Consider the following 27,367-nt stretch of genomic DNA (forward strand, 5'->3'; position numbering starts at 1 on the left):
ATTCATTCATTTACCCTGTCGTCAGTCTCAATAACAAGGATCTGCTCCCTTTTTAGATCCCTAAGTTTGTTAAATCATCAAAACTTAACATCAGCTCCAAAATAACATTTTCTCCCTTTTTGGTGATAACAGACTTATTCNATTCATTTACCCTGTCGTCAGTCGCAATAACAAGGATCTGCTCCCTTTTTAGATTCCTAAGTTTGTTAAATCATCAAAACTTAACATCAGCTCCAAAATAACATTTTCTCCCTTTTTGATGATAACAAACTTATTCACCTTCTTCCTTCTATCAGCATGACTCTTCAAGTAACTGGATTGGTCCCTTTTTTCATCATTCTCGAAGTTTGTTAAATCATCAAAACTTCACATCAGCTTCAAAATAATATTTTCCTCCTTTTTGATGATAATAGACTTATTCACCTTTTTCCCCCTATCAACATGACTCTTCAGGTAACTGAATTGGTCCCCTTTTTTTATCATTCCCAAATTTTGTTAAATCATCAAAACTTCACATCAGCAACAAAATAACAATTTTCTTTTATAAGAAGTACAATTGTTCCCATTTCCATTTTCTCTCTGGAAAAAAATAAAGAAGAAGGATGAAGTTCTCAGAGCTGAAACTTCTAGCAATGAATGCTGTGAAATCGTACTTCAATAGAATTGGGGAAGAGAAGACCTGATGAATTCTGGAAATGTTAACTGGCATGCTCTTTCAATTTCTACCTTATATATGAATATATTATTGTAGTAGCACTAAGATTTCCTTCGTTCATTTATTTACAAAATTGCTCCTTCAAAATTATATGTGCAATTTGAGAAAAAATATATATACAAGGAGAAAGTAATACTAATACTAATATTCAATCTCTTAAAAATAAAAAACCAATCTCAATTAATTTAGGGAAATATTTTGGATTGGGGCATTTTCATGTAATTAATTTAGTCAAAAATAAATTTATTCCTACCTCTCCCCTTTCCCGCCAACAACCTGAGCCTGGAGATTGTTCTCCTTTTCTGCTTTGACGAAAGTACCCCTGCAATATCCTCTAAACTCAGCCAAAAACCGAAAGGTAGAACTGTAAATATTTCCCAAACAGAGGAAATGCGAGGGGAAGTTGTTGGTAACGAACTCTTCTGTGTATAATAAACACAGCTCAAGTTCCTCATTCATCTTCATCAAATTTCCGATTCCCTTTTCTCTCTGAAGCAAAAAACATGAAGTTCACAGATATGAAACTCCAGGCAAGGAAGGCTGTGAGAGCTTACTTCGTAAGGAATTGGACAAGAGAAGACCTGATGAATAATGGTGAAATTACCGAGCAAGCTTACGCAAGCTTGAAGACGGTACATTCATTCTTACGGTTTCATTTTTTCTTTATATTTGATCACAAGTGTAAGTATTATTGTTCTACTTGATTAAAATGTTGATTATGAAAAATATTGTAATCCAGAGATTGAGGAATCGAGTTGATTAAAATATTGTAACTGTACGTAATCTCATTATTGATAGCTGTACCAGGAGATCTACTTGGAATCGATTTGTTTTTAGTGTTACTTAATTCTTCAGGATTCATGATGAATTTTGATTTTTCTGAATATTTTACATGTATTACCGTAATTTTTCTCTTCTTTTGTACTTGCTTACTTAATTCTTCAGGATTCATGATGAATTTCGATTTTTCTGAATATTTACAAGGATTACCATAGTTTTTTCTCTTCTTTTAATTTGTACTTGCTTATGCTGTTAGTGATAATCTGACAAAACGATTGGAGTAACATGCAACTTTTGTTAAGCATTTCGAGTCAAGTTTGGTATTGAAACCATGCTCCCTATTCAGTCTTGAAAGTTGTTTTTGAATAGTTTAAATGAAGTTTAATGGTTCCAAGTGCATTCAAGCTTCCCAAAATGTATTCGTTTCATATAATTTTGGATGGAGGGATTTACTTGTTTCATGCAATTTCAGGTTTCAGCATCTTGTGTTTGATCTTTTCTTTCTTTGCAAAACCTAGTTAGCCGGAAAAGATGCATTTTCACTTCTGCTTCCAAGTATTGGATTCCCCTTTTTTCCTGTGATTGATTAGTTTGCTGAAAATATAGGTGTATCTTACTCTCTTATGTGCCTTGTGGAGCTTTTCTTTTGGATCTTTCTTGCAATTGATCTGGGAAGCGGGAGGGTGGTTCACAGTCCTTTCTTCTGTGGCAAGTTTACTCTGTCTTTACTTTATATCACCATTGAGAGTGGTAAGTGATCAGTGTCATGTAGAGTTTCTTCCAAGTTGTTGATTTATTATTGAAGTCGCTTCTTATGTCGTAAATCTTCGGTCTATGCAGAGGACGAGGGTTTCACTCTTGATGTTTGCAGCCTGTAACATGGGTGCTTCTTTTGGCCTTTATATCGAATATCTCTTCGGAATGAATCAAATGTAAGACTCAAAAGATGCTAAACATTGTTCAGATATCTTCTGTTGAAGTTTTATATGATTGCTTTTACTGCTTTCTTATCATATCATATTATCAGGAACCTGATTTTTGTAGTCTTTATGTGCAGAGAAAGGCTTTTTTCTGATTGGTATTTATACTTGTGATTACTTTATCCTTAATAATCATTAGATCTACTCGAAATCCTAACTGGAAAAGTTAGTATCCTTGTAGAAACTAAGTATTGTTTTTCATCTTTATTAGAATGACTACCTACTCTATGAAAATTCTTTCATAAGGACTTATGCGAACAATGGTATTGGAGTAGATGAATTTGACATTTTTTATCATTCTTGCACGCAGTTAGCTAAAAGTGGCTACTAGGATCACATTTGTGCATTAATGGCATGATCGATTACCTAGGTCTTCACAGTTCAGAATTGGCATTATGCTTAGCATATGAATGGGAAATATTGAGCAATATGAGCATTGGGTGTTAGAATGTTGGTCTGTTGTTAGGTTATTAGCTATTGTTTTTGGACTTGTAAACTGATGACTTGTACTTCAGATTCCTATACCCTGTAATTACTTGTATCTTTCATGGATTTAGGGGATGTTACTGGAGTTACAGTTAGAAAATTGTTTCTCACCATTAGGTGCATTCTTGGCTACCAGTATATGTTGTGGCACATAGAAATTTAGCAATATAATGAACAAATTGTGAAGGAATTATAAAGAGTGCACTTAAATCATTTTACACTGAATTCTTGAAGTCATTTCTAATATGACAAAGACATTTGCTTGCACTTTCAGTTTCTACATTATATTGCATCTTAATGAATTCAATAGCAGTTACTTTGCTCCATCTTTTTGTGTAGTTGATTATCTCTCGTTGTTAAGTGTTCCTTAATTGAAGAATATTTTGATAAGTTGAAAAATATCTAACTTCAGAAAGCATTCCTTGCTTGCTCTCCAGCCTTGTTGTCGGCCTTTATGCAGGTCCAACACTTGCCATTGGAACTTTCTGGATTGAATCCTTGTTATCGAGGGAAAGGAGAGAAATCTACATCAACTGCCCGAGTTATCCTTTGAGTCTAATGTTTGCCACCTGTGTTGTTAGAACTTTCGAATTCATTGACAGACACGCAACTTATTGGATGTTAAAGGTAAGCAGTTGCATGCATACAATGTGCTCACACACATCCTATAAATCATTGCTTCTGTCTAATGAACGAATAATATGACTGACTTGATGATGAGTACTGCTTGTGTGATAGGTATGCGTTGTGCTTGCATTGTTCTTGGGGTACGTTGTGGTATATAGCCAAGAGATATTGTATGATGCTCACTTTGGAGAAATTAACTTTGTCAATCGCACACTCACCATCTTCTTCCATTTACCGGGTATAGTAGTCCATGCTGCTAGACTATGCCTGGGTGCAAAAATTGAGCAACACCGACAAAATTAATGCTGATACACTTGGAACTGTAGAATAAATAGAGAGTAGAATGCAGATGAGGAACTGTAAATGATGAAAAGTATTCCATTGTCACTACATTTTACTGATCGAATTTGAAATTCGTTAGTCTGAAGCTAAGTGCTTTGAATATTTTATTCCTTGGCAAATAGTAATTGTATATTCTAGCGTTCCCAATTTTTTCACATAATTTTAGCTACAAATCGGTTAGCTTTTATCTTCATATCAATTTTCGAAAACCACCTTCCAATTTTTTTCAGTTGGTCTATTTTGCTCTCTGTTGGTCACCACTCACCCCCAATGTATAAGCACTCTTTGTTAACCAAATAAAGACATTTCAATTGTTTTAACAGGAAAACGTATTTATTTGCACCTTTTTAGAAAACACACGAACGAATTGTTATCTATTTCATTTTCTATGAAAATATTTTCTCCATTGTCAAAGACAACCAAAATAAACGTCAACTTTCTTTACAATGAACTGGAATTCATTATGGGTTTGTTAACGAGCCGAAAAGGATAACAATTGAATTTGAACTTACATATATTAGTGTTGCTGATAAATAAAGAAAAAGAAAAAACATTGTTATCAACATAATTCATCAAAAACTGATAAGTTTTAGACTCTTTTTTTTTATTATAAGAAATACAATTGTTCCACAGGAGTAATTTGAAAAAACTAAATGAGAAAAAGGAAAACCTTCCCGCCAATGATATGAGTCAGGAGATTCTTTTACTTCCTTGACGAAATTACCCCAGCTTATTCCCAAAATTCTGCCCATAAATGAAAGGTAAAACCGTAAATATCTGAAATAGAGTAATGGCAAGGGCAGTCGTTGGTAATGAACTCTTCTCTGCAAAACTATAAAAACAGCTCACGCTCCTCATTCTTCCTCATAACTTTTCCATTTCCATTTTCTCTCTGAAAAAAATAGAGAAGAAAGATGAAGTTCTCAGAGCTGAAACTCCATGCGATGAATGCTGTGAAATCGTACTTCAACAGGAACTGGGGAAGAGAAGACCTGATGAAATCTGGAAAAGTTAACCAGGAAACTCTCGATATCTTGAATGCGGTACATTCATCCTATACCTAAGAATTACTGTTCTGATCAAAATATTGATTTAGAGAAATCTAGATTTTAGTCATGTTTCTAATAGCTGATCAGAAGATGATGCTAAATCCTTAAATATTTTATATCTTCACTATTGATGAATTTCGGTTCTCGGAATATTGCGGATAATCATAGTCGATTCGTTTTTTCACAGTAAGAAATAAGGCAACATTCTACTTGCTTTTCTTAAATCTTCAGGATTGATGAATTCCGATTCTCAGAAGATTTTAAAGTATTGCCGTAATATTTGCTGTTCCTCTGCACTTGCTTATGACGTTAGTGATAATCTGATAAAACAAGTGGAGCAACATTTTGTATCGAGTTTGTTATTGAAGCCTGGCTCCCTATTCAGTCTTAGAAGTTGTTTTGAATGAAAGTAGCATAACAATTGAACGGGACGGATTAGTTTGTTTCGTGCAATTTCAGATTTCAGCTTCTAATTCCAACACTATGAAGGGCCCTTTTCCTGTGTTTGATTAGTTTTTACCGATGATATAGGTGTATTTTACTTTCTTCAATGTCATGTTTTGCTCTACTATTGGATCCTACTTGCACTTGTTCTGGGAAGTGGGAGGGCTGTTCACAGTCCTCTGTTCTGTATCAAGTTTACTCTGGTTTTACTTTACACCACCATGGAGACTGGTACGTGATCAATGACTCGTAGATTTTCTTCCAAGTTGCTGAACTGTTCTTCAAGTCGCTTCTTATTTTGTAAATCTTCTGTCTATGCAGAATCAAAGGCGCTCACTATTGATGATTTATGCCTTTTCCTTCGGGGCTTCTGTTGGCCTTCTTACCAAATATCTCTTCGAAATGCATCAAAAGTAAGGCTCAAAAGATGCTAAACATTGTTCAGATATCTGCTGTTGATGTTTTATATGGTTGCTTTTACTGTTTTCTTTTCATATCATATTATCAGGAAACTAATTTTTGTAGTCTTCAATTGTGTACAGAGAAAGGCTTTTTGATGATTAGTATAAAAACTTTATCCTTGTAGAAACTATTGTTTTTCATCTTCAATTAGAATGACTACTCTCTCTGTGAAACTTCTGTACTAAGGACTTGTGAGTACAAGGGCACATGAATGGAGGAATTTGACATTTTGTATCATTCTTGCACGTAGTTAGTTAAATGTGGCTAGGATCACGTATGTTTTGGACATCCTGGAATGTCTGAAAATTAATTTGTGCATTAGTGGCATGATCAATCACCTAGGCTTTTTCACAGTTCAGAATTCTCATTATCCTTAGCTTATGAATGAAAAACATTGAGCAATATGTCTAGCATTGGGTGCTAGAATGTTGGTCTGTTGTTAGGCTATAAACTATTGCTTTGGACTTCTAAATTGATGGTTTGTAATTAAGATTTATATACCCTGAAATTACTTGTATCCTTCATGGACTTAGGGGACTTGATTTCGATTATAGTTAGAAAAATGTATCTAACAATTATGTGCTTCTTTGGAAACCTGAACAGTTTTAATGTCTCTGCATTCTTGGCTATTAGTATATGTTATAGCACATACAGTTTCAAATTTTGAACTATGTTTGGCTTAGAATGGGAGAAGTTGAGCAATATGATGACCAGAATGTGAAAGAGTTCTGCATCTGCACCAAATTGCGAAGAGTTCACATAGATAATTTACCCCTGATTCCTGTAGTTTGTTCTAAAATAACAGACATTTGCTTGCTCTGTTAATTCCTACATTATATTGCATCTTAATGAATTCAATAGCAGTTACTTTACCCCTACAGTATGTGTAGTTGATAGCCCTTGTTGTTCTCTGTTCCTTATTTTGAACAATATCTAACTTCAGAAAGCATTCCATGCTTGCTCTCCAGCTTTGTTGCCAGCTTTTTTGCAGGTACAACAGTTGGCATTGCAATTTTCATGTTTCAAGTCACAATAACAAGGGAAAGGAGCCACATCTACCACGGTGGCCTGCTTTATTGTTGTCTTGTAATGTTAGCAGTCTTGCTTGTGATTGGCTGTTTTATCCATGACAGCTACACAGTCCAAGCCATCCTAAAGGTAAGCAGTTGTATGCATACAATGCGACCACACTCATCCTATAAAACAGTTCCCATATTAATAAATAATTACTTTTGCCTCGAACTTAAACTTCATATGTATACATACAATATGATAAGTCATTTTAAACTCACTGACTCTAGCTCTAAACTCGCCTCTGTATAATGAATGAATAATATGACTGACTTGATGATGAATACTGCTTGTTGTAGGGAACCGCTGCGGTGATATTGTTCCTGGGGTACTTTGTGGTATATAGCCAAGAGATACTGTATGATGTTAGCTTTGGAGATATTGACTTTATCAATCGCGCACTCACTGTCTTCTTCAATTTACCGGCTATAGTGCTCCATGCTGCAAGAGTATGCCTTCCCTTTGGTGCAAAAGTTGATCAAAATGCAGATTAGGAACTGTAAATGATGAAGAAGTATTCCTTTGTGGCTACATTTTAGTCATTGAATTTGGAATAGCCAAGTGTTTTGAATATTTCTAGGCAAATACTGATTGTTGATTACCTACCTTACCACACAAATATACTTTGTGATTAAGAAACTCTTGAATGCTAATAAATGTAGTACTTACTAATAAGTGTTCTTTCTTTTTTTCAAGATGGTGCAATGAAGACTATTTGAATTGTTACATGAGTTTCAAATTTTAGGGTTCTCATTGGAATCATATATAAGACTACTTGGTTTAATTTCACAAATGCTCACTGAACAATTTTACTTCATTACACCAAAATTATTAAGCTATTTTTGGTATCATAAAAGATATCGTTTCTGTTTCCTCCGGGCACTTCCAATTATATTTAGGCAAATTAACACGACTATTTAGTTTTAAAAATTGTTTTAGAGGGTGTGTGACTAAGCACATTTTGGTTTATCAATGGTTTGATAAACATAAAATTACCTGCTAGTCTATATATACCAAGTGGTCGGTTATTGGGAATGATTTAGTTGAGTATAAAACACATTTTTTGGACTCTTACAGCAAAGGAGAAACTAATTAGAGATAACAATGACTGAGATTTGGGAATAACAATGACTGAACTAGAGAAACTTTGTCGATAATCGTTGGTGAAGTGGTTGAGCTTTTATCGAATGAAGAAATTAATTAGAGATAATAATAGTTGAATTGTATAATAATGATTGAGGGCTAGTATAACAGTGACTTAATTTTCGGCCAAAAAAAATATGAAAAAGGAGAAATTGGGAGCTTGTAGAGGAAATAAATTTATTCTTTAATCCTAAATTGAGTAATTAAAACTTTGCTGATGACTGATGAGGGAATTTAATTATTTTAAATAGCTTTTAAGTATTATAGACTATATTTAATTAAAAATATAAAACATAAAATAAAAAAGATATGTAAGATTTTTTAACCAATATATCAATTTAATTAAATAAAAAATAAAACTGAACATCTTATATAAATTAGGGAAAGTTGTATATAATAGCAAACTATTAATTCAAATTAAATTCTATAAATATAGTTTGATTTAATTGTACCTCATAGCAAACTGTTGTTATTTCACCTCTCTCCTATTGAATCTCGCATGCCACTCTCGTTCTCTCCCTCCCCTCTCTTGTTTTTTATACAAACGCAAGTGTATAAAGTGTGTTTGTGTTTGTATAAAGCGAGAGAAAATTGTATATATACATATATTTCGTTCCCCACTCTCCCCTCTCCCAGATCTCACTCTCTCACTCGGCTCTCTCACTTTAAACAAAAAACGCAAATTGTATAAAATGCGTTTATGTTTGTATAAAGAGAGAGAAAATTGTATATATACATATATTTTCGTTCTCCCCTCTCACAGATCTCGCTCGCCACTCTCTCAGATCTCGCTCTCTCACTTTATACAAAAACGCAAATGTATAAAATGAGTGAAAATTGTATATATACATATATTTTCTCTCCCCTCTCGCTCTCTCACTCGTCTCTCTCACTTTATACAATTGATCTTTTTGTATATGTATACCAAAGCAGATTATACATCTGTTTTCTTTTGTATATGTATAGCGAAATATACATATTTATGTTTTCTATGAAGCACAATTATGCAAACTTTGCTATAACATACAAATATGAATTTTGTGTTTGCTATATGTGAAAGTTGCTCAATTTAAATTAGTACTTATCTTCTCCGTGACGATTTAAATAGGGAAAATTAGCAAATAAGTTAAAAAGTCTAACTTAATTAGTAAAAACCTCCATACTTTATAAATATTAGTAAAAATGTCAAAATGTCATTATTTTGGAAAAGCTTATGTATCCTAATTTACTTCCTATTTTATCTCACCTTAATTAAACATTTCCCAATTAATCCTCTATCATATGTTTAAAATAAAGGGAATATTTTCTCTCTCTAATATTTTCATCTTCTTCTTTTTTTTGCAATATATTTACATCTTCCAATTCTTCTCCATTTCAAAATCCGCCTCTCTTCCTTTTTCTTTTTTTTTCAGAAATTGAAAAATATATTTATAAATATATTCACACAATCCCTTTTATTGAGGTATGCATCTTTATTCGTTTTTTAAGATTTATTTTATGATTTTATTTTTGTTTAAAATTGTTGTCTGTAGTTGAAATCACGTTTAGGATTTGATAAACTCTAAATCACGTCCAATGGTAGAATCTAAGAGAATTACTAGAGGTATCCAACTTAATCAACAATTTTCTATTTTTCAATATCACAATTTTCTACTTAGAACACAAATGACGATAATTTTGTATTTTAATTTGCTTGTTTTGTATTTCAATACCACTTTATCTACAAACAAGTTCTACTTTTTTTTAATTTTGTATTCACCATAATGGTATACCAACAAAGTCACATTTGTATTTCAATTGAAATGAGTATTTATTATGCTCATTTTGTATTTTAATCTCAATTTTCAATGACAACATATTTCTTTTTTATTATGTTTTCATCATAATTGTATACCAACAACTTTTATATTTTATGTGCTCACTTTACCATTCAAATTAAAATTGAATATCATATTGTGGTGCGTNATGGTAACGAACTCCTTTTCAGTATAAACAGAGCACAGCTCTCCTTCTTCATTGTTCTTCATCAGTTTTCCGATTCCGTTTTCTCTCTGCAAAAAAAAAAAATGAAATTCTCAGTGATGAAAAATGCTGTGAAAGCTTACTTCAAAAGGAATTGGACAAGACAAGACTTGATGAATTCTGGAAAAATCTCCATGCATGCTTACAGAAGCTTGAAGAGGGTACATTCATTCATCCTTAAACTTATTCTACTTTTTTTCTGATTAAAATGTTGTAATTTAAGAATTGTAATTGATAGATTGAGGAATGGAGATTTCTCGAATTACGTAATCGTGATGTATTAGGAGATCTACTTGTAATCGAGAGAATGCCGATAATGATAGTTAATTTTACAATTTGTTGTAGTTCAGTGAGAAATAATGCAACATTTTACAATTTCTGTAATTTTTACTGTTCTCTTGCACTTAATTATGCCGTTAGTGATAATCTGATAAAACCGATTGGAGTAACATGCAGCTTTTCTTAGCATTTTGAGTCGAGTTTGGTATTAGAGAGATTGAGGAATGGAGGTTTTTCTATTTACGTAATCGCGATGTATAAGGAGATCTACTTGTAATCGCGAGAATGCCGATAGTGATTGTTGGTTAATTTTACAATTTGTTGTAGTTCAGTCAGAAATAAGGCAACATTTTACAATTCTGTAATTTTTACTATTCTTTTGCCCCTATTATGTCGTCAGTGATAATCTGATAAAACCGATTGGAGTAACATGCAGCTCTTCTTTAGCATTTTGAGTCGAGTTTGGTATTGAAGCCTTGCTCCCTATTCATTTTATAAAGTCGTTTTTTGGATCAGATTTCAGTGTCTTGTGTTTGATCCTTTCTTTTTTTGCAAAACCTAGTTATCTGGAAAAAGATGCATTTTCGCTTCTAAGTATTGGATTTCCCTTTTCTTTTTCATGTGATTATAGGTGTATCTTACTTTCTTCTGTGCCATGTTGAGTTTTACTTTTGGATCCTTCTTGCACTGGATCTGGGAAGCGGGAGGGCCGGTCACAGTTATTTCTTCTGTAGCAAGTTTACTCTGGCTGTACATTACAGCACCATGGAGAGTGGTACGTGATCTATGCTGTATAGATTTTCTTCCAAGTTGTTGAATTATTCTTGAAGTCGCTTCTTAAAACGTAGATCTTCTACTATCTATGCAGAGGAAGAGGGTTTTACTCTTGCTGTATGCTGTCTTTAACTTGGGCACTTCTTTTGGCCTTATTATCCAACATCTCACCGAAATGGAACAAGCGTAAGAGTCAAAAGATGCTATAAATTGTTCAGAAATCTTCTGTCAAAGTTTGATATGGTTGCTTTGACTGCTTTCTGGTTATGTCACATCACTAGGAACCTGATTTTGTAGTCTTCAATTGTGTACGGAGAAAGGCTTGTTGCTGATTGGTATATACTTGTAATCCCATTAGCCTTAATAATCATTAGATCTACTCGAAATCCTAACTGGAAAAATTACCCTTGTAGAAACTATTGTTTCCATAATCAATTAGAATGACTACTTTCTCTGTGAAAAATCTTTCATAAGGCATTGGAGTGGATGAATTTGATATCTTGTATCATTCTTGCACACAGCACACATCTTGGATCACGTGGATTTTGGACAACCTGGAATGTCTAAAAATTTGTGTATTAATGGCATGATCAATCATCTAGGCTTTCACAGTTCAGAATTTGCATTATATTTAGCTTATGAATGAGAAGCATTGAGTAATATGACTTGTATTTAAGATTCCTATACCCTGAAATTACTTCTATTCTTCATGGATTTAAGGGACTTGACTGGAATTATGGTAAGAAAAGTGTATCTCACGATTATGTTTTGAAGTTTTAAAGTTTGTGCATTCTTGGCTATCAGTATGATGATCAGATTGTGAAAGAGTATTGCTCATGCATTAGTGAAATTATGAAACATGACCAAATTATGAAGAGTGCGCTTAAATATATTGCATCTTAATGAGTTCAACAGCAGTTACTCTTCCCCTTCTGTATGTGTAGTTGATTAGCCCTTATTTGAAGAATATTTTGAACAATATCTAACTTCAGAAAGCATTCCTTTCTTTCTCTCCAGCCTCGCTTTCGGCCTTTTGGTAGGTTCAACAATTGGCATTGGAACTTTCTGGTTTGTAGCCTTGATAACGAGGGAAAGGGGAGAAATCTACAAGGGAACCCTGCTTTATTCTGGTGCTATAATATTCTCCGGCGTTTGTGTTTATGCTTTAGATATCCTTGACAGCCACATAGCTCATTGGATGTTAGTGGTAAGCACGCAGTTGTATGCATACAATGTGTTACTTCTGTCTAATGAATAAATAATATGACTGACTTGATAATGAGTACTGCTTGTGGTAGGTATACACTCTGCATGCATTGTTCATGGGGTACCTTGTGGTATATAGCCAAGAGATACTTTACGATGCTCGCTTTGGAGATATTGACTTTGTCAATTGCACATTTACCGTCTTCCTACATTTACCGGCTATAGTGGTCCATGCTGTAAGACTATGCCTGGGTGCAGAAATTCAGCAACACAGACGGAACTAATGCTGATACACTCGGGAAGTATAGAATAAATAGCGAGTCTATAGCAGATGGGGAACTGTAAATAATGAAAAAGTATTACTTTGTGACTACATATTATACTGATTGAATTTGAACTTCGTTAGTCTGAAGAGAAGTGCTTTTAATATTTCCTGGCAAACAGTTGTTCTCTATGGTGGTTGGTTCCACCCTCCTAGCCTTCCTAATTTTAGCTAAATAGCTTTCTTGACTCATAGTTGGTTTCTCCTTTCTGAATTTCTCAATTATGCTAACCGGCATACCTAATGAAGACGAGTTGCACATGAAAATACATCTGTTGACGATGATTTTAGTGACTTGAAGGCTGATTTATGTGATGACGAGTTAGTCAATAACCATGGAAAGGGAAAAGAGAGCCCAATGGGTGAAAGAGAGCTTCTTAGTGTTGGAGTTAAGAAAAAATGGCAGCTTTAGAGGGGGAGGATTCTGATTGATGACATAAGTTTTCTCTAACATGTACAAATAATACAAGCAACTTGAATGAAGCATCGTAACTCTTAGTCGTCTTCATTAGATTGTTCCTGAACATACGGAAAGTGAGAAATTTCCAGTGCCTAATTGTTTAGTTTACTGGAACAGGTAATAATAATCTTTCACCCTTGTAAAGCAACGGAACAATCCACAAGGTTTCCTCCTAACATTCTCTGTGTACAAGTAATCAGTTATATGAATCCGCGATATCATTTTGCTTCATTTGGACCTGTTTCATTCTGCTTCATAGTTTTGATCCATGCAGTCAGCAGCAAATACAGATTAGTGTTCAACATTAGCTTCCACTTCCTGAAATTCAATAGTACAAAACAAGTTGAAGTTGCATCTCTCAATTTTTTTTGTAAAAGCAGTGTATAGCACGACAAAAATAGCCATCTAGTTTAAGCAAAAAACAACATAGATGCGAGCAGATCACCATTTCTCAATGTAAAAGGATGTTAGCGATGAAACTCTAACTCGACACTGTTCATACCAAATAGCCCAACCATCTATAGAAAAGACTATTCTCCCTTTACATCAAAGGTATAAAAGAAAGAAACTCTTCTAGATCAGAAAGGAAAATGAAAACAGAACTTTTCATACTTCAAGATAGATCCATCACACCACATTCTTCTGGAAAGAGAGAGGAAATTGCAAATTACTAACAATTTAGTCGTTAAAATAAAACTATGGTTCAAATTTATTTTAAAAACCAGGCAGTTTCTTCTCATACATCTAAGCCTCGTTGAGAATAAACCTATCTTACCCAAACACTAGATAAGTGCTTAAAAGCACTTAAAATAAGTCAATCCAAACAAGCTCTAAGTAGCGAATATTTATACATCCCGTACACATAGCTTTAAGGTAAACTGTTATTGAAATGTTTAACTTATGGTAGTATCATTAGTGAACAACAGATAGGATGTGACCAAAAATGAGTCCACCATTATTTACAACATTGTCTTCTTTGCCATAAAAAATCTGAAGAATTTGAGAAATTGTGTCAATTAAATACTCCATACAAGACCACGATCATCTATAAACCAAATACTAACATGAATATAATAGGAAACTTTGTTAGAATTACTGCTATCTGGTGCATACTGTATTTAGTTTTTTAGCATATGAGTAACTTAGAACATGTAGTAGACCAAAAACTTATTTCAAACAAATGCTTTTGAAACATGTATATTGTTAAAGATTTATTGCTTTAGAATAAAAACATTCTAATAATTGACGATACTAGGTGCACATGTCCAAAAACTAGTAAAAACTACAAGCAAATATGATGTACGGATTAATATATATTCAATGTCTTGTCCTATATTTGATGGAAAAGGAAGTGCAAAACGAGCATACCAGCTAAATTACTAAGCAGAATTTTACCAGATATCATTAGGGGATTAACAATACTTTCTGCGTAGATTTCTGGAGGATTGGGTCCCTTAACATCAGGAGTGTGCTCAAATTTTTTGGTTGAACCATCAAATATCATGATATATCCCGGAAGCGAAAGTAAAATGTCACCTATTTCTGACCGTTGAAGATGCATAGAAAATGTAAAAATGGGAGGAGCAAGCATGTATAGCCCAGCATTTCGTGGATAATTGATAGTGAACAATTTTGTCCAAACTCCGCAATCCTTCAAAATCCAGACATCACAAGTAAGATCATGGCAAGCATAAAGTAGAGAAAGGTCGCTCCCCACAACTCCCAACTTGAAAATAGAATCGACTTCTCTACAAATGGGAAGCTCCAAGCTACCCCATGTCTCATCAGCTACATCAAAAGAAATGATGTTGTTCAGCTTTAGACTATGAAGACCAGTAGATGCAACCCAGTAAACCTTCCCGTTGACAAATTTACCGTAATGATTTACTAGATAGATGCCGTGAAGCTGGTCATCTACTGTTGTCCAAGAATCAGCCCTCAAACTATAAACATTGACCACATTCCTCGTTTTGGACACATCATCATTATCATTATGGTAAGAATAATCAACATATATAGCTTTATAATCATCATGTAATTCATCGTATCCAAAACCATATTTGATATAGATAGAGGTACCGCATTTCGAATTAAGCAATTCCTTCGACTTGCTAATTGTAGGGTTCCATATAAACATCTGCCCAGCGCGATTGCACAGACAAATCAACCCATTCACAGAACCCACAACAAAAGCCAACAAAGTGGGAGGATCCATGTGCAATAGCTCCTGAGTAACTTGTTGTTGTTTGTTAAAGAGGTAATTGATAGAACAAAACTTGAATTTTCCATTGATGTCTGAAAATAGAACTGAATGATTATTTCTGTTTAATTTGAGATGGGTTTTCACAAAATGAGGGCTAGAGATAAGTTGATGCCATGATTTCGAAACGCACATACATTTCAAGAGAGATTTGGTGGGAAGCATTAAGAGAATGTCTGTTATGATTTCATTTGGGAGTATCGAATCATCAGAAATTGGAGTGAAAATTAAGTTCATACCATGAAAAGAATTTGAGTAGAATGTTCTGAATAGCCCCATGAATCCAATCAAGAAAACGAAGAAATGGAAACATCGCCGGCCGCCAGAGTTTTGAGCTGAGCAGGCAGTGAAGCAGGTCAAAAATTGAAAGACTCTTTTGACCAGAAAAGGCCCACTCATCTTTGGTTAAGACTCAAAATTATCCTTTAAGTTTTCACATTAAGCATTAATATTCCCTCATGTTCGTAATATTAGTGCACTTTTGGTCCTCCTTCAAAATTTTGCCTATTTTTTAACATTGATTTTATTCATAACTAGTGAACATTTCTGCGCGCGCAGTCATAAAAATTATTTATAATTTCAAAAGTCACTCACTTATGTGTAGTTATCTTAGTAAGTCACTCAATCATGAATATTTATCTTGAAAAATCACTTTACCAATCTAAATAATTTTTTCATTAAATTTTGTTGACATGAGATTTTTATTTTATACTAAACTAGGTAAGCTACCCGTTTTTCGCACAGGATTGAACTATTTTACTAAGCTTACATATGGTCATTCGGTAATATTCGTATTTTCGATACATACACTACATTGTCAAGAACATTTTATCTTAAGGTAAAACATTCTTCTTAAATCTTAAAGTGCAATATTTTTTTTTATTTTCATTTTTGTTATACAAAAATTATGAGTCATAGAGAGATTTTTAGTATAAGAAAGAAGTCTAAGAAAATCTCCATGGAAATAGTTGGTCAAAAGTAATGAAATTTTCTAAATTCCAAGAAGTTATAAAGAACAATATCAGACATTAAAGAAGATACCAAAAAGCATCGAACAAAAACACTCCCAAGTAAAGTGGAACATCACATCCATACAAGAACATAATTAACTAAATTTAAATGGAGGATGTTCGACTCCTTTCTTATAAACCTCCATCAATCTCTTTTTTATTATAGCATGTTGTATTATGTATATGTTAAAAATGACCATAAAATTGTGAGTATCATAAATGTTTTTCCTCATTGTCTCAGAATAGTCATTACTATTTCCAGGATTGAGAAGTGAAGAAATAGGGAAAAAAACTTTTACTTGGAGAGTCTTGGAAGGAACTAATAATAAACCAAGTTTTTTTATGAGCCTTAGTATATGATTTTTTCTTCATTATCTGCTGGAAATTTTTTTGTAATTTTCTTCAATAGAGACGATAATATGTATACCTCAATCCATAAAAAAATGTTTGTACCTAAGAAAAAACAATCAAAATAATATACTAAGTGTGGCAAGCAAGAGAGCAATCTATTTGGTTCTTTTAACAAACATCATCATTGGCTCCATATTAGTAATCACATATTGATCCTTGTATGCTATCAAATATAACACAATCCACAAACAATTTTCCCAAAAAGTATATGAAGAAACCTGTAAAAAAGGACAAAAGAGAAGATAAATTTTCAATCATCTCACTGAAATTTTTAACAGAGTTAAAAAAAAAAGTTACAAAAATAGCAAAAAGAAATTGCAAGGGATACATGAATCACTATGACTTGAGGTAAAAGATTAAGCTTCATAAAATAGGAGGAAGAAAGCTTTGAGAAATGGAACACACTGCATAAGAAGCTTAATAAATGTATATGTATTTGACTGTCTTATTGCAAAAAAACCTACAAATAATAGTGGCAGAAATAAAAGATTTGTTTACTAAAGAACCACAAATTTCTTTTTGCAATTTCCCTTGCAAAAAGAAATTGCAAGGGAAAAAAACCCTACAAATAATAGTGACAGGAAATCCCTCTATTGATAGACAACAAATGATAGTGTGAACAAATTCTTATTTTGTGTTGTCGAAAGGGTCACAACTCATTGGAAAGTTACAACTCTTCGGTAAGGTCACAATGTTTCATAAAAGTCAATTTTTTCCATAAAAGTTGACTCTTCATAAAAGTCACTAATTTTCATACAAGTTACAATTTTTCAGAAAAGTCGTAACTTTTCATAAAAGTCACTACTTTTCATTAAAGTCACAGCTTTTCATGAAAGGGGAAAGCTAGTTTTGTAAATAAATAAATTAAAAGGGAATTCTTGTTTGTGGTGGCGCCACGTAGGCGGGCCTAGGATTCTCTTATATATATATATATATATATATATAAAGTGTCAATTTTAATCATTTTATTGATGCACCCCACTAAAATTATATAGAAATATATATTTATCAAAATCACTTCATTTTATATGCATTTAAAATAATATTTAAAGCAATCACTCAAATATGACGACATAATTTGCTACTCTAATTTTTCTCAGATAATTAGAAGCATTGGAATCTTTGTTATTGTCTAACTATTGTTCAAACGTTGACATATATAATTAACTGATTACTCAATTATAAGCTAATTTTTTTTTATATAAAATGTGTAACTGAGTTATGTGTTTTTGTATTTATAATTTATATTGGTACTTTAGATGTAAGATTGTTTTACTAACTATAGTTATAAATTTTGTTGTATTATATGTTACTTAATTTTAGTGGGACACGTCAATAAAAAGATTATAATGAAGATTTTTTTATTTCTTAAAAATTTAGCTTAAAATAAAATTTTCAAGTCAACAAAAATTAATGAAAAAATTCTTTAAATTGGTTGGGTGACGTTTTTTATGTAGAATACTAATAGTTGAGTGACTTTCTAAGATAACTACACATAGTTGAGTGATTTTTGTGTTATAAAATAAAGTTTAGTGACTTTCTGAGAAAACTATTCATAGTTGAATGAATTTTTGAGAAAGTTATTCATAGTTGAGTGACCATTTGAGATATTATCTCCTAATCCTACTTCCTCTTTTTGTTTAGTTACTTCCTTCAATCTTTCCTATATTGAATTATTTATTTTATTGAATTATTTTCTTGTTTCTCTAGTTCTCGTTGCTAGTTAAATATTGTGCTCTATTTTTTAAATAATCAAAAAGAAAATTTGCTTCTTTCTACTTTAATATTTTCATCACCTATTCAAAAGTAACGTTTTTGATCTTTTCTTGTCTTCTATAATAACAGTCTTCTCCTAATTAATTGATAAATTATTTAGTCAAAGTTAGACTTTTAAATTAAAATAATAGGCACTAACAAATTAAAGAGACTTAAGTACAATAAGTGGTACTTAACAATGAGTAATTGAAAAAAAATGAGTAACGCATATTGAGGAGAAATATTTTAATTAGTGACCTTTGATTATTATTTTTTTATTTTAATAACAAAAATAGATTAAGAAAATAGGAGAATGAAAAAAAAAATTAAAAAATATGGTTGTTGATTATAGAGTTGTAATATCACCTTGTTTATGTCCAACTTTATATAAATATATATAGCTATAGATTTAAAATTACAAGCTCCCATATATTTTGATAAATTAAAAAATTGTGATGATAATTATATTCAACTTAAGTTTTTTGATTTGTTAAACTATTTATAATAACTTACATTCAAATTACTCATGCATAATACAAATTCAAAACACATACTAAAATGAGATCATTCTAATTTGAAAAACACAATTCACTCTTTTTTAAGTTGGAACTAAAATTTGAAACTTTAAATATGTTAAAATTAAGTTTGATTTCATTCTCAACCAATAAAGTTTGTCCAGAAGAAAATATAATTTTATTGGCATTATTTTTAAAACTAAGATTAAGACTGCCTTCTGATATTTAAATGGTTAGAAATAATATCAATGAAAGCAATAATCAACTAAAGTGTATATGGCGAGAAAATTTCCTTTTAGCATTCTTAATTTCTTATTCATGAACAATTGATCATTTTCGTAACCACCTACGAAAACACACAAAGAAAAAAAAATATTTTACATAAAATAATGAACAAAAAAGAAAATAAATCAATAATTTTAAAAAAAAAAAACGAAACACATACACGATGTTTATTAAGTAAAATTGAACCTTCTAGATATTTAAATAATAATATTTACAAGCATAATCAAAAAGATATATTTGAGATACTCATAATAAATAGTTTGATAAACAGTCCATTTGCTTCTCTTAAAATATACAAATCTCATTCATGCAGTGACGAACCTTGGTTTAATATCTCTTTTATACTTTGAATAGTTGTTGTAGTCAATTGACACATTTTTCTTTTCACTTTCTGTAATTGATTGAACAAACCTGCGTATAGAAAAAATGATTCTAAATAATTAAAGAAAAGATATATAATTATTATGAGAAAATGATATAAAACAAAGATAAAAAATTAGAAACTGTCAGTGCAACAATAGAAATCATAATAATAAACATGCATAAGCAAAACTTGATAAGAGATCATAAGATCACCTAAAACCACATATAACCAAGAATAAGTAAATCATATTTCTTCGATTCATATAAGAAAATTTGTCATACAATTATCCAATAACAATAATAATTAATATTACGTAATGAAATATAGCATTATGAGTATTTCATCTAGCATAGTGGTGGGGAAGATGTGGAGCTTTGTTCCTAAATTTCTATCATTTTATTGATTGTCAGAATTTGAAAAGGTGCCATATTTAATACCTATAATACATATTATTTATTGGGTAGGAGAAGGAGATTTACTATGTTAATCTATTAATAAATGTTAATTATGGGGAAGGAGAAGATATCAATTTTTCTGCAAAAAGCGTGCAACACCAGTGCATAGTGATACTAATACGACACTAATACAATAGTACAACTTTTATGTTTGTGTTTTAATAATGAGAGAATTAAATACTATGCTTTAATTAATATTCAATAAAAACTTAAAGCAAAAAAAAGAAGAAATAATTCAAAAAAAAAATGGAGAAAATAGATAATTGCAAATGCTGGCCATTGGAGGGTGTCACATCATATATATATATATATATATATATATATATATGGAGTGTTTAATCATCGTTTTATATATTTAGTAGAAATAATAACTCCATGTGAGAGATTGTGAGAAGAAAAACACTTTATTTTGTTTAGTAGAAATCGTATTGCAGGTGAAGTCGAGAGGTTCATCACGTCGATTTCACGTATAATAGTACATTTTTTTCTTTTCTTGCAATGTCATATGTTAAAATGTTCTTAGTTTAGCTGCAGTAATATTTATACTGAACAGAACAATGTATTCTTCTTCTCACCTTCTCTCATATAGAGTTATTATTTCTACTAAATATATAAAAAGACGATGGGACATTCCTTACATAAAATTATGAACAAAATTAATGTTAAAAATAGGCAAAAGTGTAAGGGAGGACTAAAAGTGCACCAATGTTGCAAACATGAGGGACTATTAGTACTCCATGTAAAAACTCAAGGATGACTTTGAGTCTTAATCCAAAGATGAGGGGCTATTTTGGGCCTTCTCTCGAAGAATATACGAAGAAGAAGAAGAAAAAAGAAACAACTGCGAAAAGTAATGTCATATAAATATTAATTAATTTGATACTATGAAATTTAGTTAAACTTTTTTGAACATATTAACGAACTTTGATCTGATTTTTCAATATAAAATTTACAAATTGAAATTAATGAGTATCAAAATAAATGAGGAGATTGATTTGCATACTATAATTAAAAAGTGGTTTTCAAATTTAATACTTTGATCGTAATTAAGATGTTTGTTAAATTAATCTAATCTTGACCTTTAAAAAATATATTTGATAACTCATTTAAATGTGTACATGAGGAAATGGAGGGAAAGGAATCTGATCCAAAATAAATTATATCTAATTAAAACTTTTTTAAGGGATGTGTCAAAGTGATATGAAAGGATGGAGTATCCTTTTTCTTCTTTGACGAAATTACCCCTGCAATATCCCAAAACTCAGCCAATAATTGGATGGTAGAGCCGTAAATATTCCCAAACAGAGTAACGGCGAGGGGCTATTTTTCGTAACAAACTCTTGTGTATATAACGAACTATAAACACAGCTCACGTTCTTCATTCTTCTTCATCAAATTTCCGATTTCGTTTTCCCTCTGAAGCAAAAAAACTTGAAGTTCTCAGAGATGAATGCTGTGAAAGCTTACTTCAACAGGAATTGGACAAGAGAAGACCTGATGAATACTGGAGAAATTTCCGAGTACGCTTACACAAGCTTGACGACGGTACAATTATTCTTACTGTTTCATTTTTTCTTTCTATTTGATCACAAATGTAAGAATTATTGTTCTGATTTAAATGTTGTTATTTGAAAAACTTGTAATCCAGCGATTAAGGAATGGAGATTTTTCTATTTTCGTTATCTCGTTACTGATAGCTGTATCAGGAGATCTACTTGGAATCGATTTGTTTTACAGTTTCTCGTAGTTCTAGTGAGAAATAAGGCAACATTCTACTTGCTTTACTTGATTATTCATGATTCATGATGAATTTTGAATTTTCTGAATATTTTATATGTATTACCGTAATTTTTTCTCTTCTTTTGTACTTGCTTTACTTAATTCTTCAGGACTCATGATGAATTTCGATTTTTTTGAATATTTTACATGTATTACCGTATTTTTTTACTTAATTATGCCGTTAGTGATAATTGTTAAAACGACTGGAGTAGAGATTGGTATTGAAACCTTGCTCCCTATTCAGGCTTGAAAGTTGTTTTTTTGAATAGTTAAAATGAAATGATTGCCAAAATGAATTTGTTTCATTTAAATTTGGACAGACGGATTAATTTGTTTCATGCAATTTCAGGTTTCAGCGTCTTGTTTTTGATCTTTTCTTTTTTTGCAAAACCTGGTTAGCAAGTACTGGATTTTAGGTTCTGTTTCTAAGTATTGGATTCTGCTTTTTTCCTTTGATTGATTAGTTTGCTGAAAATATAGGTGTATCTTACTCTCTTCTGTGCCATGTTGAGCTTTACTTTTGGATCCTTCTTGCACTTGATCATCTGGGAAGTGGGATGGCTGTTCACAGTTCTTTCTTCTGTAGCAAGTTTACTCTGGCTTTACTTTGCATCACCATTGAGAGTGGTACGTGATCTGTGTCTTGTAGATTTTCTTCCAAGTTGTCGAATTGTTATTGAAGTCGCTTCTTATATAGTAAATCTTCTGTCAATGCAGAGGCTGAGGATCTCACTATTGCTGTATGCAGCATGTACCTTGGGTGCTTCTTTTTGCCTTGTTACCAAATATCTCTTCGAAATTTATCCACCGTAAGACTTAAAAGATGCTATACATTGTTCAGATATCTTCTGTTAAAGTTTGATATGGCTCATGAAGAGTGAACTTAAATAATTTACCATTGATTCCTGAAGTCTTTTCTAATATGACAAAAGACATTTGCTTGTTCTTTCATTTCCTACAGTATAAATTCAATAGCAGTTACTTTGATCCTTCTGCATGAGTAGTTGATTATCTCTGGTTGTTCTGTCTTCTTTATTGAAGAATATTCTGATAATTTGAAAAATATCTAACTTCGGAAAGCATTCCTTTCTCGCTCTCCAGCCTTATTGTCAACGTTTTGGAAGGTTCAGCATTTAGCATTGGATTTATCTGGTATGGATCCACGTATACAAGGGAAAGGAGAGAAATCTACATGACTTGCCTGAATTTTTCTTATGCTCTAATGTGCGCCAGCATTTTTGTGTATGGTATAGATATCCTTCACACCCACACAGTTCATTGGGTGTTTAAGGTAAGCAGTTGGATGTGATCACACTCATCCTATTATAACACAGTTCCCACGTCAATAAATCATTACTTCTGTCTAATGAATGAATAATATGACTGACCTGATGAATACTGCTTGTTGTAGGTAAACACTGTGCAAGCATTGTTCATGGGGTACTTAGTGATATATAGCCAAGATTTACTGTATAATGCTGGCATAGGAGAAATTAACTCTGTGGATTGCACACTCGCCGTCTTCTTCCATTTACCGGGTATAGTGGTCCATGCTGCAAGAGTTTTCCTGACTGCAGAAAATGAGCAACACAGAGAGAATTAATGCTGATACACTTGGAACTATAGAATAAATAGAGAGTTGATAGCAAATGGGGAACTGTAAATGATGAAAAGTATTCCTTTGTGGCTACATTTTACTGATTGAATTTGAAATTCGTTAGTCTGCTCAAAATTGCTTTGTATATTCCTTGGCAAACAATTGTTCCATATAGTGAGGTTCCACCCTCCTAGCATTCCTCATTTTTGCACAAAATTTTAGCTAGATTCCGTTAAGCTTTTCTTGCTAAAACATAGTCATTCTTTGTTGTGTTATGTATTATTCTTGTGTGCAGTTAGCTAAAATTGCCTTCAGTAATTGACATAAACATAGTCGTTCTGGATTAGCCTTCATATGGGAGAATTGGCATAATGTAGCTTATGTATGAGAAAATTGAGCAATATGACAATAGTTCACTCCTCTCTCTTTCTTCTAATATATGTCAATGAATCGTAATTAAGTAAACTATAATTACATATTTCTAATTAAGTTGAAACTATAATCATTTTTTTTTACATAATTAAATTTTTTTATACATGTATAACACTACTTTTACATGATTAATTTTTTCTTATAGATGCTAAATACCCCTTTGCCTAAAATATAAATATATCACTCAGGGTCGCTTGTGCAAAATTTAATAACGCGGTGATTAGTAATACAAAAATTAGTAGTGCAGGGATTAATAATGTAGAATTTATTTTTATCAAGTGTTTGATTCATTGTTTCTCATTCCTGTCTTGTGTTTGGATTAAAACTCTTTAAAAACATTCCTTTCCAATTATACCCTTGAATTATTATGTAATTGAGTGAAGGTAGATAATAGCCGGACAATATTATTTTTTTATAGCCTTCTAACTAGCTATGAGAAGAACAATTTTGTTGTCATGTTTGCTATTTTTTCACTTGAATTATTTGAGGATAAATAATTCTCATCTTAATAAATTGATCACTCACAAAATGTCAATTTTCAATTTTAAAAAGATAAACTATCTACTTTTAAAATAAAAAAGACGGTCAATAATGGTAAAATTGAATAAACCATCTACATTTACACATAAAAATTGCAAGTTATAGCTTTAATATGTATGTAGTTTTTAAAATTATTCAAAATACAAATAATTAGAAAACCATATATATATATATATATATATTCAATTAAGATCGCAAATGTCATGTAGTGATATATTTGCCTTTTTAATCAATAAATGTTAAATAACTCACATTTCAAATATGTATTGATTTGTATTGGATTTATTTAGTAACAAACAACTCTCTCTAAATAATTTGTAAGCTATAATATTAAATTCCTACCAATTGTACTAAATAATATCATAGATAATACATGAACTATTTCTTCTAATGCGACCTACCAAACGACCCCTCAATATTAAGAAATAGCGGCTGCCACATCCCTACACCAACTTAATAACAAAAATATATATCAGTCAAAAGAGAAGAGAGAAGGCCCAAAATAGTCCTTCATCTTTGGATTAGGACTCAAGTCATCATTGAGTTTTTACATAGAGCACCTAATAGTCCCTCATGTTTGCAATATTGGTGCACTTTTGGTCCTCCCCTAAACTTTTGCCTATTTTAACATTAATTTTGTTCATAGTTTTATGTAAGGAATGTCCCATCGTCTTTTTATATATTTAGTAGAAATAATAACTTTATGTGAGAGAAGGTGAGAAGAAGAACACTTTGTTCTGTTCAATATAAAAATTACTACAGCTAAACTAAGAATATTTTAACATATGACATTGCAAGAAAAGAAAAAATTGTACTATTATACGTGAAATCGTCATGATGAACCTTTCGACTTTACCTGCAATACGATTTCTACTAAACAAAATAAGGTGTTTTTCTTCTCACAATCTCTCACATGGAGTTATTATTTCTACTAAATATATAAAATGACGATTAAATATTTCGTACATAAATTATGAATAAAATCAATGTTAAAAAATAGGCAAAATTTTGAAGGAGGACCAAAAGTGCACCAATATTGCAAACATGAAGAACTATTAATGCTCCATGTGAAAACTCAAGAATAACTTTGAGTCTTAACCCAAAGATGAAGGACTATTTTGGGCCTTTTCTCTATATTTTCATTTTGCTAAAGTAAATTAAAAGGAAGAGAGTTAATCTAAAGTAAAAATTATATTAGACAAATATCATTCCTATAGAGGAAATGGAAAGAAAGTATAATGCAGATGAGCCAAAAATTATAGTATTAGACAAATATCAAATCAAATGAACAAATGGAAAACCTTCCCGCCAACAACTTGAGTCTGGAGACGAAATTACCCGTCATATAGACCATATCCCAAAAAGGGCATTCCGTTGGTAACTAACTCTTCTCTGCAAAACTATAAATAGAACTCATGCTCCTCATTCTTCTTCATCACTTCCAATTTCTCTGCAAAACGAAAAGAAAAAAAAATGGATTTCTTAGTGAATGCTGTGAAAGCATACTTCGATAGGAGTTGGTCAAGAGAAGACATGATGAGTTTAGCAACAATTCCCCAGAACGATCGTACAAGCTTGAACAGGGTAAATTTCCACTTTTTTTCTATATTTGATCACAAATGTTGCAATTGTAATCGAGGCAATGAATACTGTGAGAGCTTACTTCAGAAGGAACTGGAGAAGACTACACATGATGAATTCTGAAGAAAGGATTAGTGTTCTGATTAAAATGTTGTAATTTAAGTATTCGTGCTAAATCCCCAATTCTTAAGTATTGATGAATTTCAGTTCTCAGAAGATTATTGCCGATGACCATTCTACTTGATTGAAAAGTATTGCCGTAGTATTTGCTGTTCTATTGCACTTGCTTATGTCATTACTGATATTTGAATCACGTTTGTTATTGAAGCCTTGCTCCCTATTTAGTCTTGGAAGTTGTTTTTTAATATTTTAAATTTCTTGAAAGCAATTGAATTTGTTTCAGATTTCAGCTTCTTGTGTTTGATCTTCTTCTTTCTTTGAAAAACCTAATTAGCTGGAAAAAAATGACATTTCAATCTTTTTTACTGTGATTGATTAGTTTTTGATGATTATATAGGTGTATTTGACTCTCTATTGGGCCATGATGTGCTCTAGTTATGGATCCTTCTTGCACTTGTTCTGGGAATTGGGGGGACTGTTACCAGTCTTTTTAACTGTAGCAAGTGTACTCAGGCTTCACTTTACATCCCCACAGAGAGTGGTATGTGATCAGTGACTCGTAGATTTTATTCCAAGTTGTTGAATTATTCTTCTAGTCGCTTCTTGTAACATAAATCTTCTGTCTATGCAGATGAAGAGGGTCTCACTTTTGATGATTTCTGCCCTTTTCTTCGGTGCTTCTGTTGTCCCTTTTACCAAATATTTCTTCACAACCGATCAAATGTAAGACTCAAAAGATGTTAAAACATTGTTCAGATATCTGCTGTTGAAGTTTTATATGGTTGCTTTTACTGCTTTCTTGTCATATCATATTAACTGACTTGTGTAGTATTAATTCAATTGTGTACAGAGAAAGGATTGTTGCTGATTGGTATTTACTTGTGATCACTTTATCCTTATGAATCATTAGATCTACTTAAAATCTTAACTGGAAAAATTGGTACCGTTGCCTTGTAGAAACTATTGTTTTCCATCTTCATTAGAATGACTACTTTCTCTATGGAAATTCTGTAATAAGGAATTGTGAGAGCATACAAGTTGTCTGTGTGAAATCTGAACGACTTCTTGCATGCAGTTAGCTAAAAGTGGCTAGTCGGACGA

The 27,367-nt window shown here is 31.9% G+C and overlaps 6 protein-coding genes across 6 annotated transcripts; 5 read left to right on the forward strand and 1 right to left on the reverse strand.

Annotated features, from left to right (window-relative positions):
• The first annotated feature begins 1,191 nt into the window (after positions 1–1,191).
• On the forward strand, positions 1,192–3,911 carry LOC125848917 (bax inhibitor 1-like). The gene is made up of 5 exons (XM_049528884.1): positions 1,192–1,347; positions 2,102–2,245; positions 2,336–2,427; positions 3,399–3,588; positions 3,700–3,911. Exons 1-5 carry the CDS (start codon positions 1,219–1,221, stop codon positions 3,889–3,891), a joined length of 747 nt encoding a protein of 248 aa, XP_049384841.1. The 5' UTR covers positions 1,192–1,218; the 3' UTR covers positions 3,892–3,911.
• A 933-nt stretch (positions 3,912–4,844) lies between these two features.
• Positions 4,845–7,450, forward strand: LOC125848850 (bax inhibitor 1-like). The gene is made up of 5 exons (XM_049528796.1): positions 4,845–4,973; positions 5,511–5,654; positions 5,745–5,836; positions 6,854–7,043; positions 7,256–7,450. Exons 1-5 carry the CDS (start codon positions 4,845–4,847, stop codon positions 7,448–7,450), a joined length of 750 nt encoding a protein of 249 aa, XP_049384753.1.
• Positions 7,451–10,142: 2,692 nt separating this feature from the next.
• Positions 10,143–12,664, forward strand: LOC125848925 (bax inhibitor 1-like). Its single transcript, XM_049528897.1, has 5 exons — positions 10,143–10,282; positions 11,032–11,175; positions 11,269–11,360; positions 12,192–12,381; positions 12,473–12,664. The coding sequence occupies exons 1-5, from the start codon at positions 10,166–10,168 to the stop codon at positions 12,662–12,664; spliced, it is 735 nt and encodes a 244-aa protein (XP_049384854.1). The 5' UTR covers positions 10,143–10,165.
• Positions 12,665–13,217: 553 nt separating this feature from the next.
• LOC125848820 (F-box/kelch-repeat protein At3g23880-like) lies at positions 13,218–15,752 on the reverse strand. The gene is made up of 2 exons (XM_049528764.1): positions 14,558–15,752; positions 13,218–13,480 (listed from the first exon to the last, which is right to left on the reverse strand). Exons 1-2 carry the CDS (start codon positions 15,699–15,701, stop codon positions 13,467–13,469), a joined length of 1,158 nt encoding a protein of 385 aa, XP_049384721.1. The 5' UTR covers positions 15,702–15,752; the 3' UTR covers positions 13,218–13,466.
• A 5,887-nt stretch (positions 15,753–21,639) lies between these two features.
• Positions 21,640–23,599, forward strand: LOC125848906 (bax inhibitor 1-like). The gene is made up of 5 exons (XM_049528873.1): positions 21,640–21,762; positions 22,477–22,623; positions 22,714–22,805; positions 23,098–23,287; positions 23,408–23,599. The coding sequence occupies exons 1-5, from the start codon at positions 21,664–21,666 to the stop codon at positions 23,597–23,599; spliced, it is 720 nt and encodes a 239-aa protein (XP_049384830.1). The 5' UTR covers positions 21,640–21,663.
• Positions 23,600–26,038: 2,439 nt separating this feature from the next.
• On the forward strand, positions 26,039–27,000 carry LOC125848887 (bax inhibitor 1-like). The gene is made up of 3 exons (XM_049528856.1): positions 26,039–26,149; positions 26,664–26,807; positions 26,898–27,000. Exons 1-3 carry the CDS (start codon positions 26,039–26,041, stop codon positions 26,991–26,993), a joined length of 351 nt encoding a protein of 116 aa, XP_049384813.1. The 3' UTR covers positions 26,994–27,000.
• Positions 27,001–27,367: the final 367 nt, after the last annotated feature.

This window comes from Solanum stenotomum, chromosome 1 (genome assembly GCF_019186545.1).
Source record: "Solanum stenotomum isolate F172 chromosome 1, ASM1918654v1, whole genome shotgun sequence".
Classification (NCBI taxonomy): Eukaryota; Viridiplantae; Streptophyta; class Magnoliopsida; order Solanales; family Solanaceae; genus Solanum; species Solanum stenotomum.

What these genes read in the sequence shown, in the direction of transcription:
- LOC125848917 (XM_049528884.1), top strand. Translation starts at nt 1,219, where the DNA reads ATGAAGTTCACAGATATGAAACTCCAGGCAAGGAAGGCTGTGAGAGCT. An exon ending in CTCTTCGGAATGAATCAAAT is followed by an intron (nt 2,428 to 3,398) that starts GTAAGACTCAAA and finishes CTTGCTCTCCAG; the next exon opens with CCTTGTTGTCGGCCTTTATG. An exon ending in CAACTTATTGGATGTTAAAG is followed by an intron (nt 3,589 to 3,699) that starts GTAAGCAGTTGC and finishes CTTGTGTGATAG; the next exon opens with GTATGCGTTGTGCTTGCATT.
- LOC125848850 (XM_049528796.1), top strand. Translation starts at nt 4,845, where the DNA reads ATGAAGTTCTCAGAGCTGAAACTCCATGCGATGAATGCTGTGAAATCG. An exon ending in CTCTCGATATCTTGAATGCG is followed by an intron (nt 4,974 to 5,510) that starts GTACATTCATCC and finishes CCGATGATATAG; the next exon opens with GTGTATTTTACTTTCTTCAA. An exon ending in CAGTCCAAGCCATCCTAAAG is followed by an intron (nt 7,044 to 7,255) that starts GTAAGCAGTTGT and finishes TGCTTGTTGTAG; the next exon opens with GGAACCGCTGCGGTGATATT.
- LOC125848925 (XM_049528897.1), top strand. Translation starts at nt 10,166, where the DNA reads ATGAAATTCTCAGTGATGAAAAATGCTGTGAAAGCTTACTTCAAAAGG. An exon ending in TTACAGCACCATGGAGAGTG is followed by an intron (nt 11,176 to 11,268) that starts GTACGTGATCTA and finishes CTATCTATGCAG; the next exon opens with AGGAAGAGGGTTTTACTCTT. An exon ending in TAGCTCATTGGATGTTAGTG is followed by an intron (nt 12,382 to 12,472) that starts GTAAGCACGCAG and finishes TGCTTGTGGTAG; the next exon opens with GTATACACTCTGCATGCATT.
- LOC125848820 (XM_049528764.1), bottom strand. Translation starts at nt 15,701, where the DNA reads ATGGGGCTATTCAGAACATTCTACTCAAATTCTTTTCATGGTATGAAC.
- LOC125848906 (XM_049528873.1), top strand. Translation starts at nt 21,664, where the DNA reads ATGAATGCTGTGAAAGCTTACTTCAACAGGAATTGGACAAGAGAAGAC. An exon ending in CTTACACAAGCTTGACGACG is followed by an intron (nt 21,763 to 22,476) that starts GTACAATTATTC and finishes CTGAAAATATAG; the next exon opens with GTGTATCTTACTCTCTTCTG. An exon ending in CAGTTCATTGGGTGTTTAAG is followed by an intron (nt 23,288 to 23,407) that starts GTAAGCAGTTGG and finishes TGCTTGTTGTAG; the next exon opens with GTAAACACTGTGCAAGCATT.
- LOC125848887 (XM_049528856.1), top strand. Translation starts at nt 26,039, where the DNA reads ATGGATTTCTTAGTGAATGCTGTGAAAGCATACTTCGATAGGAGTTGG. An exon ending in ATCGTACAAGCTTGAACAGG is followed by an intron (nt 26,150 to 26,663) that starts GTAAATTTCCAC and finishes ATGATTATATAG; the next exon opens with GTGTATTTGACTCTCTATTG. An exon ending in TTACATCCCCACAGAGAGTG is followed by an intron (nt 26,808 to 26,897) that starts GTATGTGATCAG and finishes CTGTCTATGCAG; the next exon opens with ATGAAGAGGGTCTCACTTTT.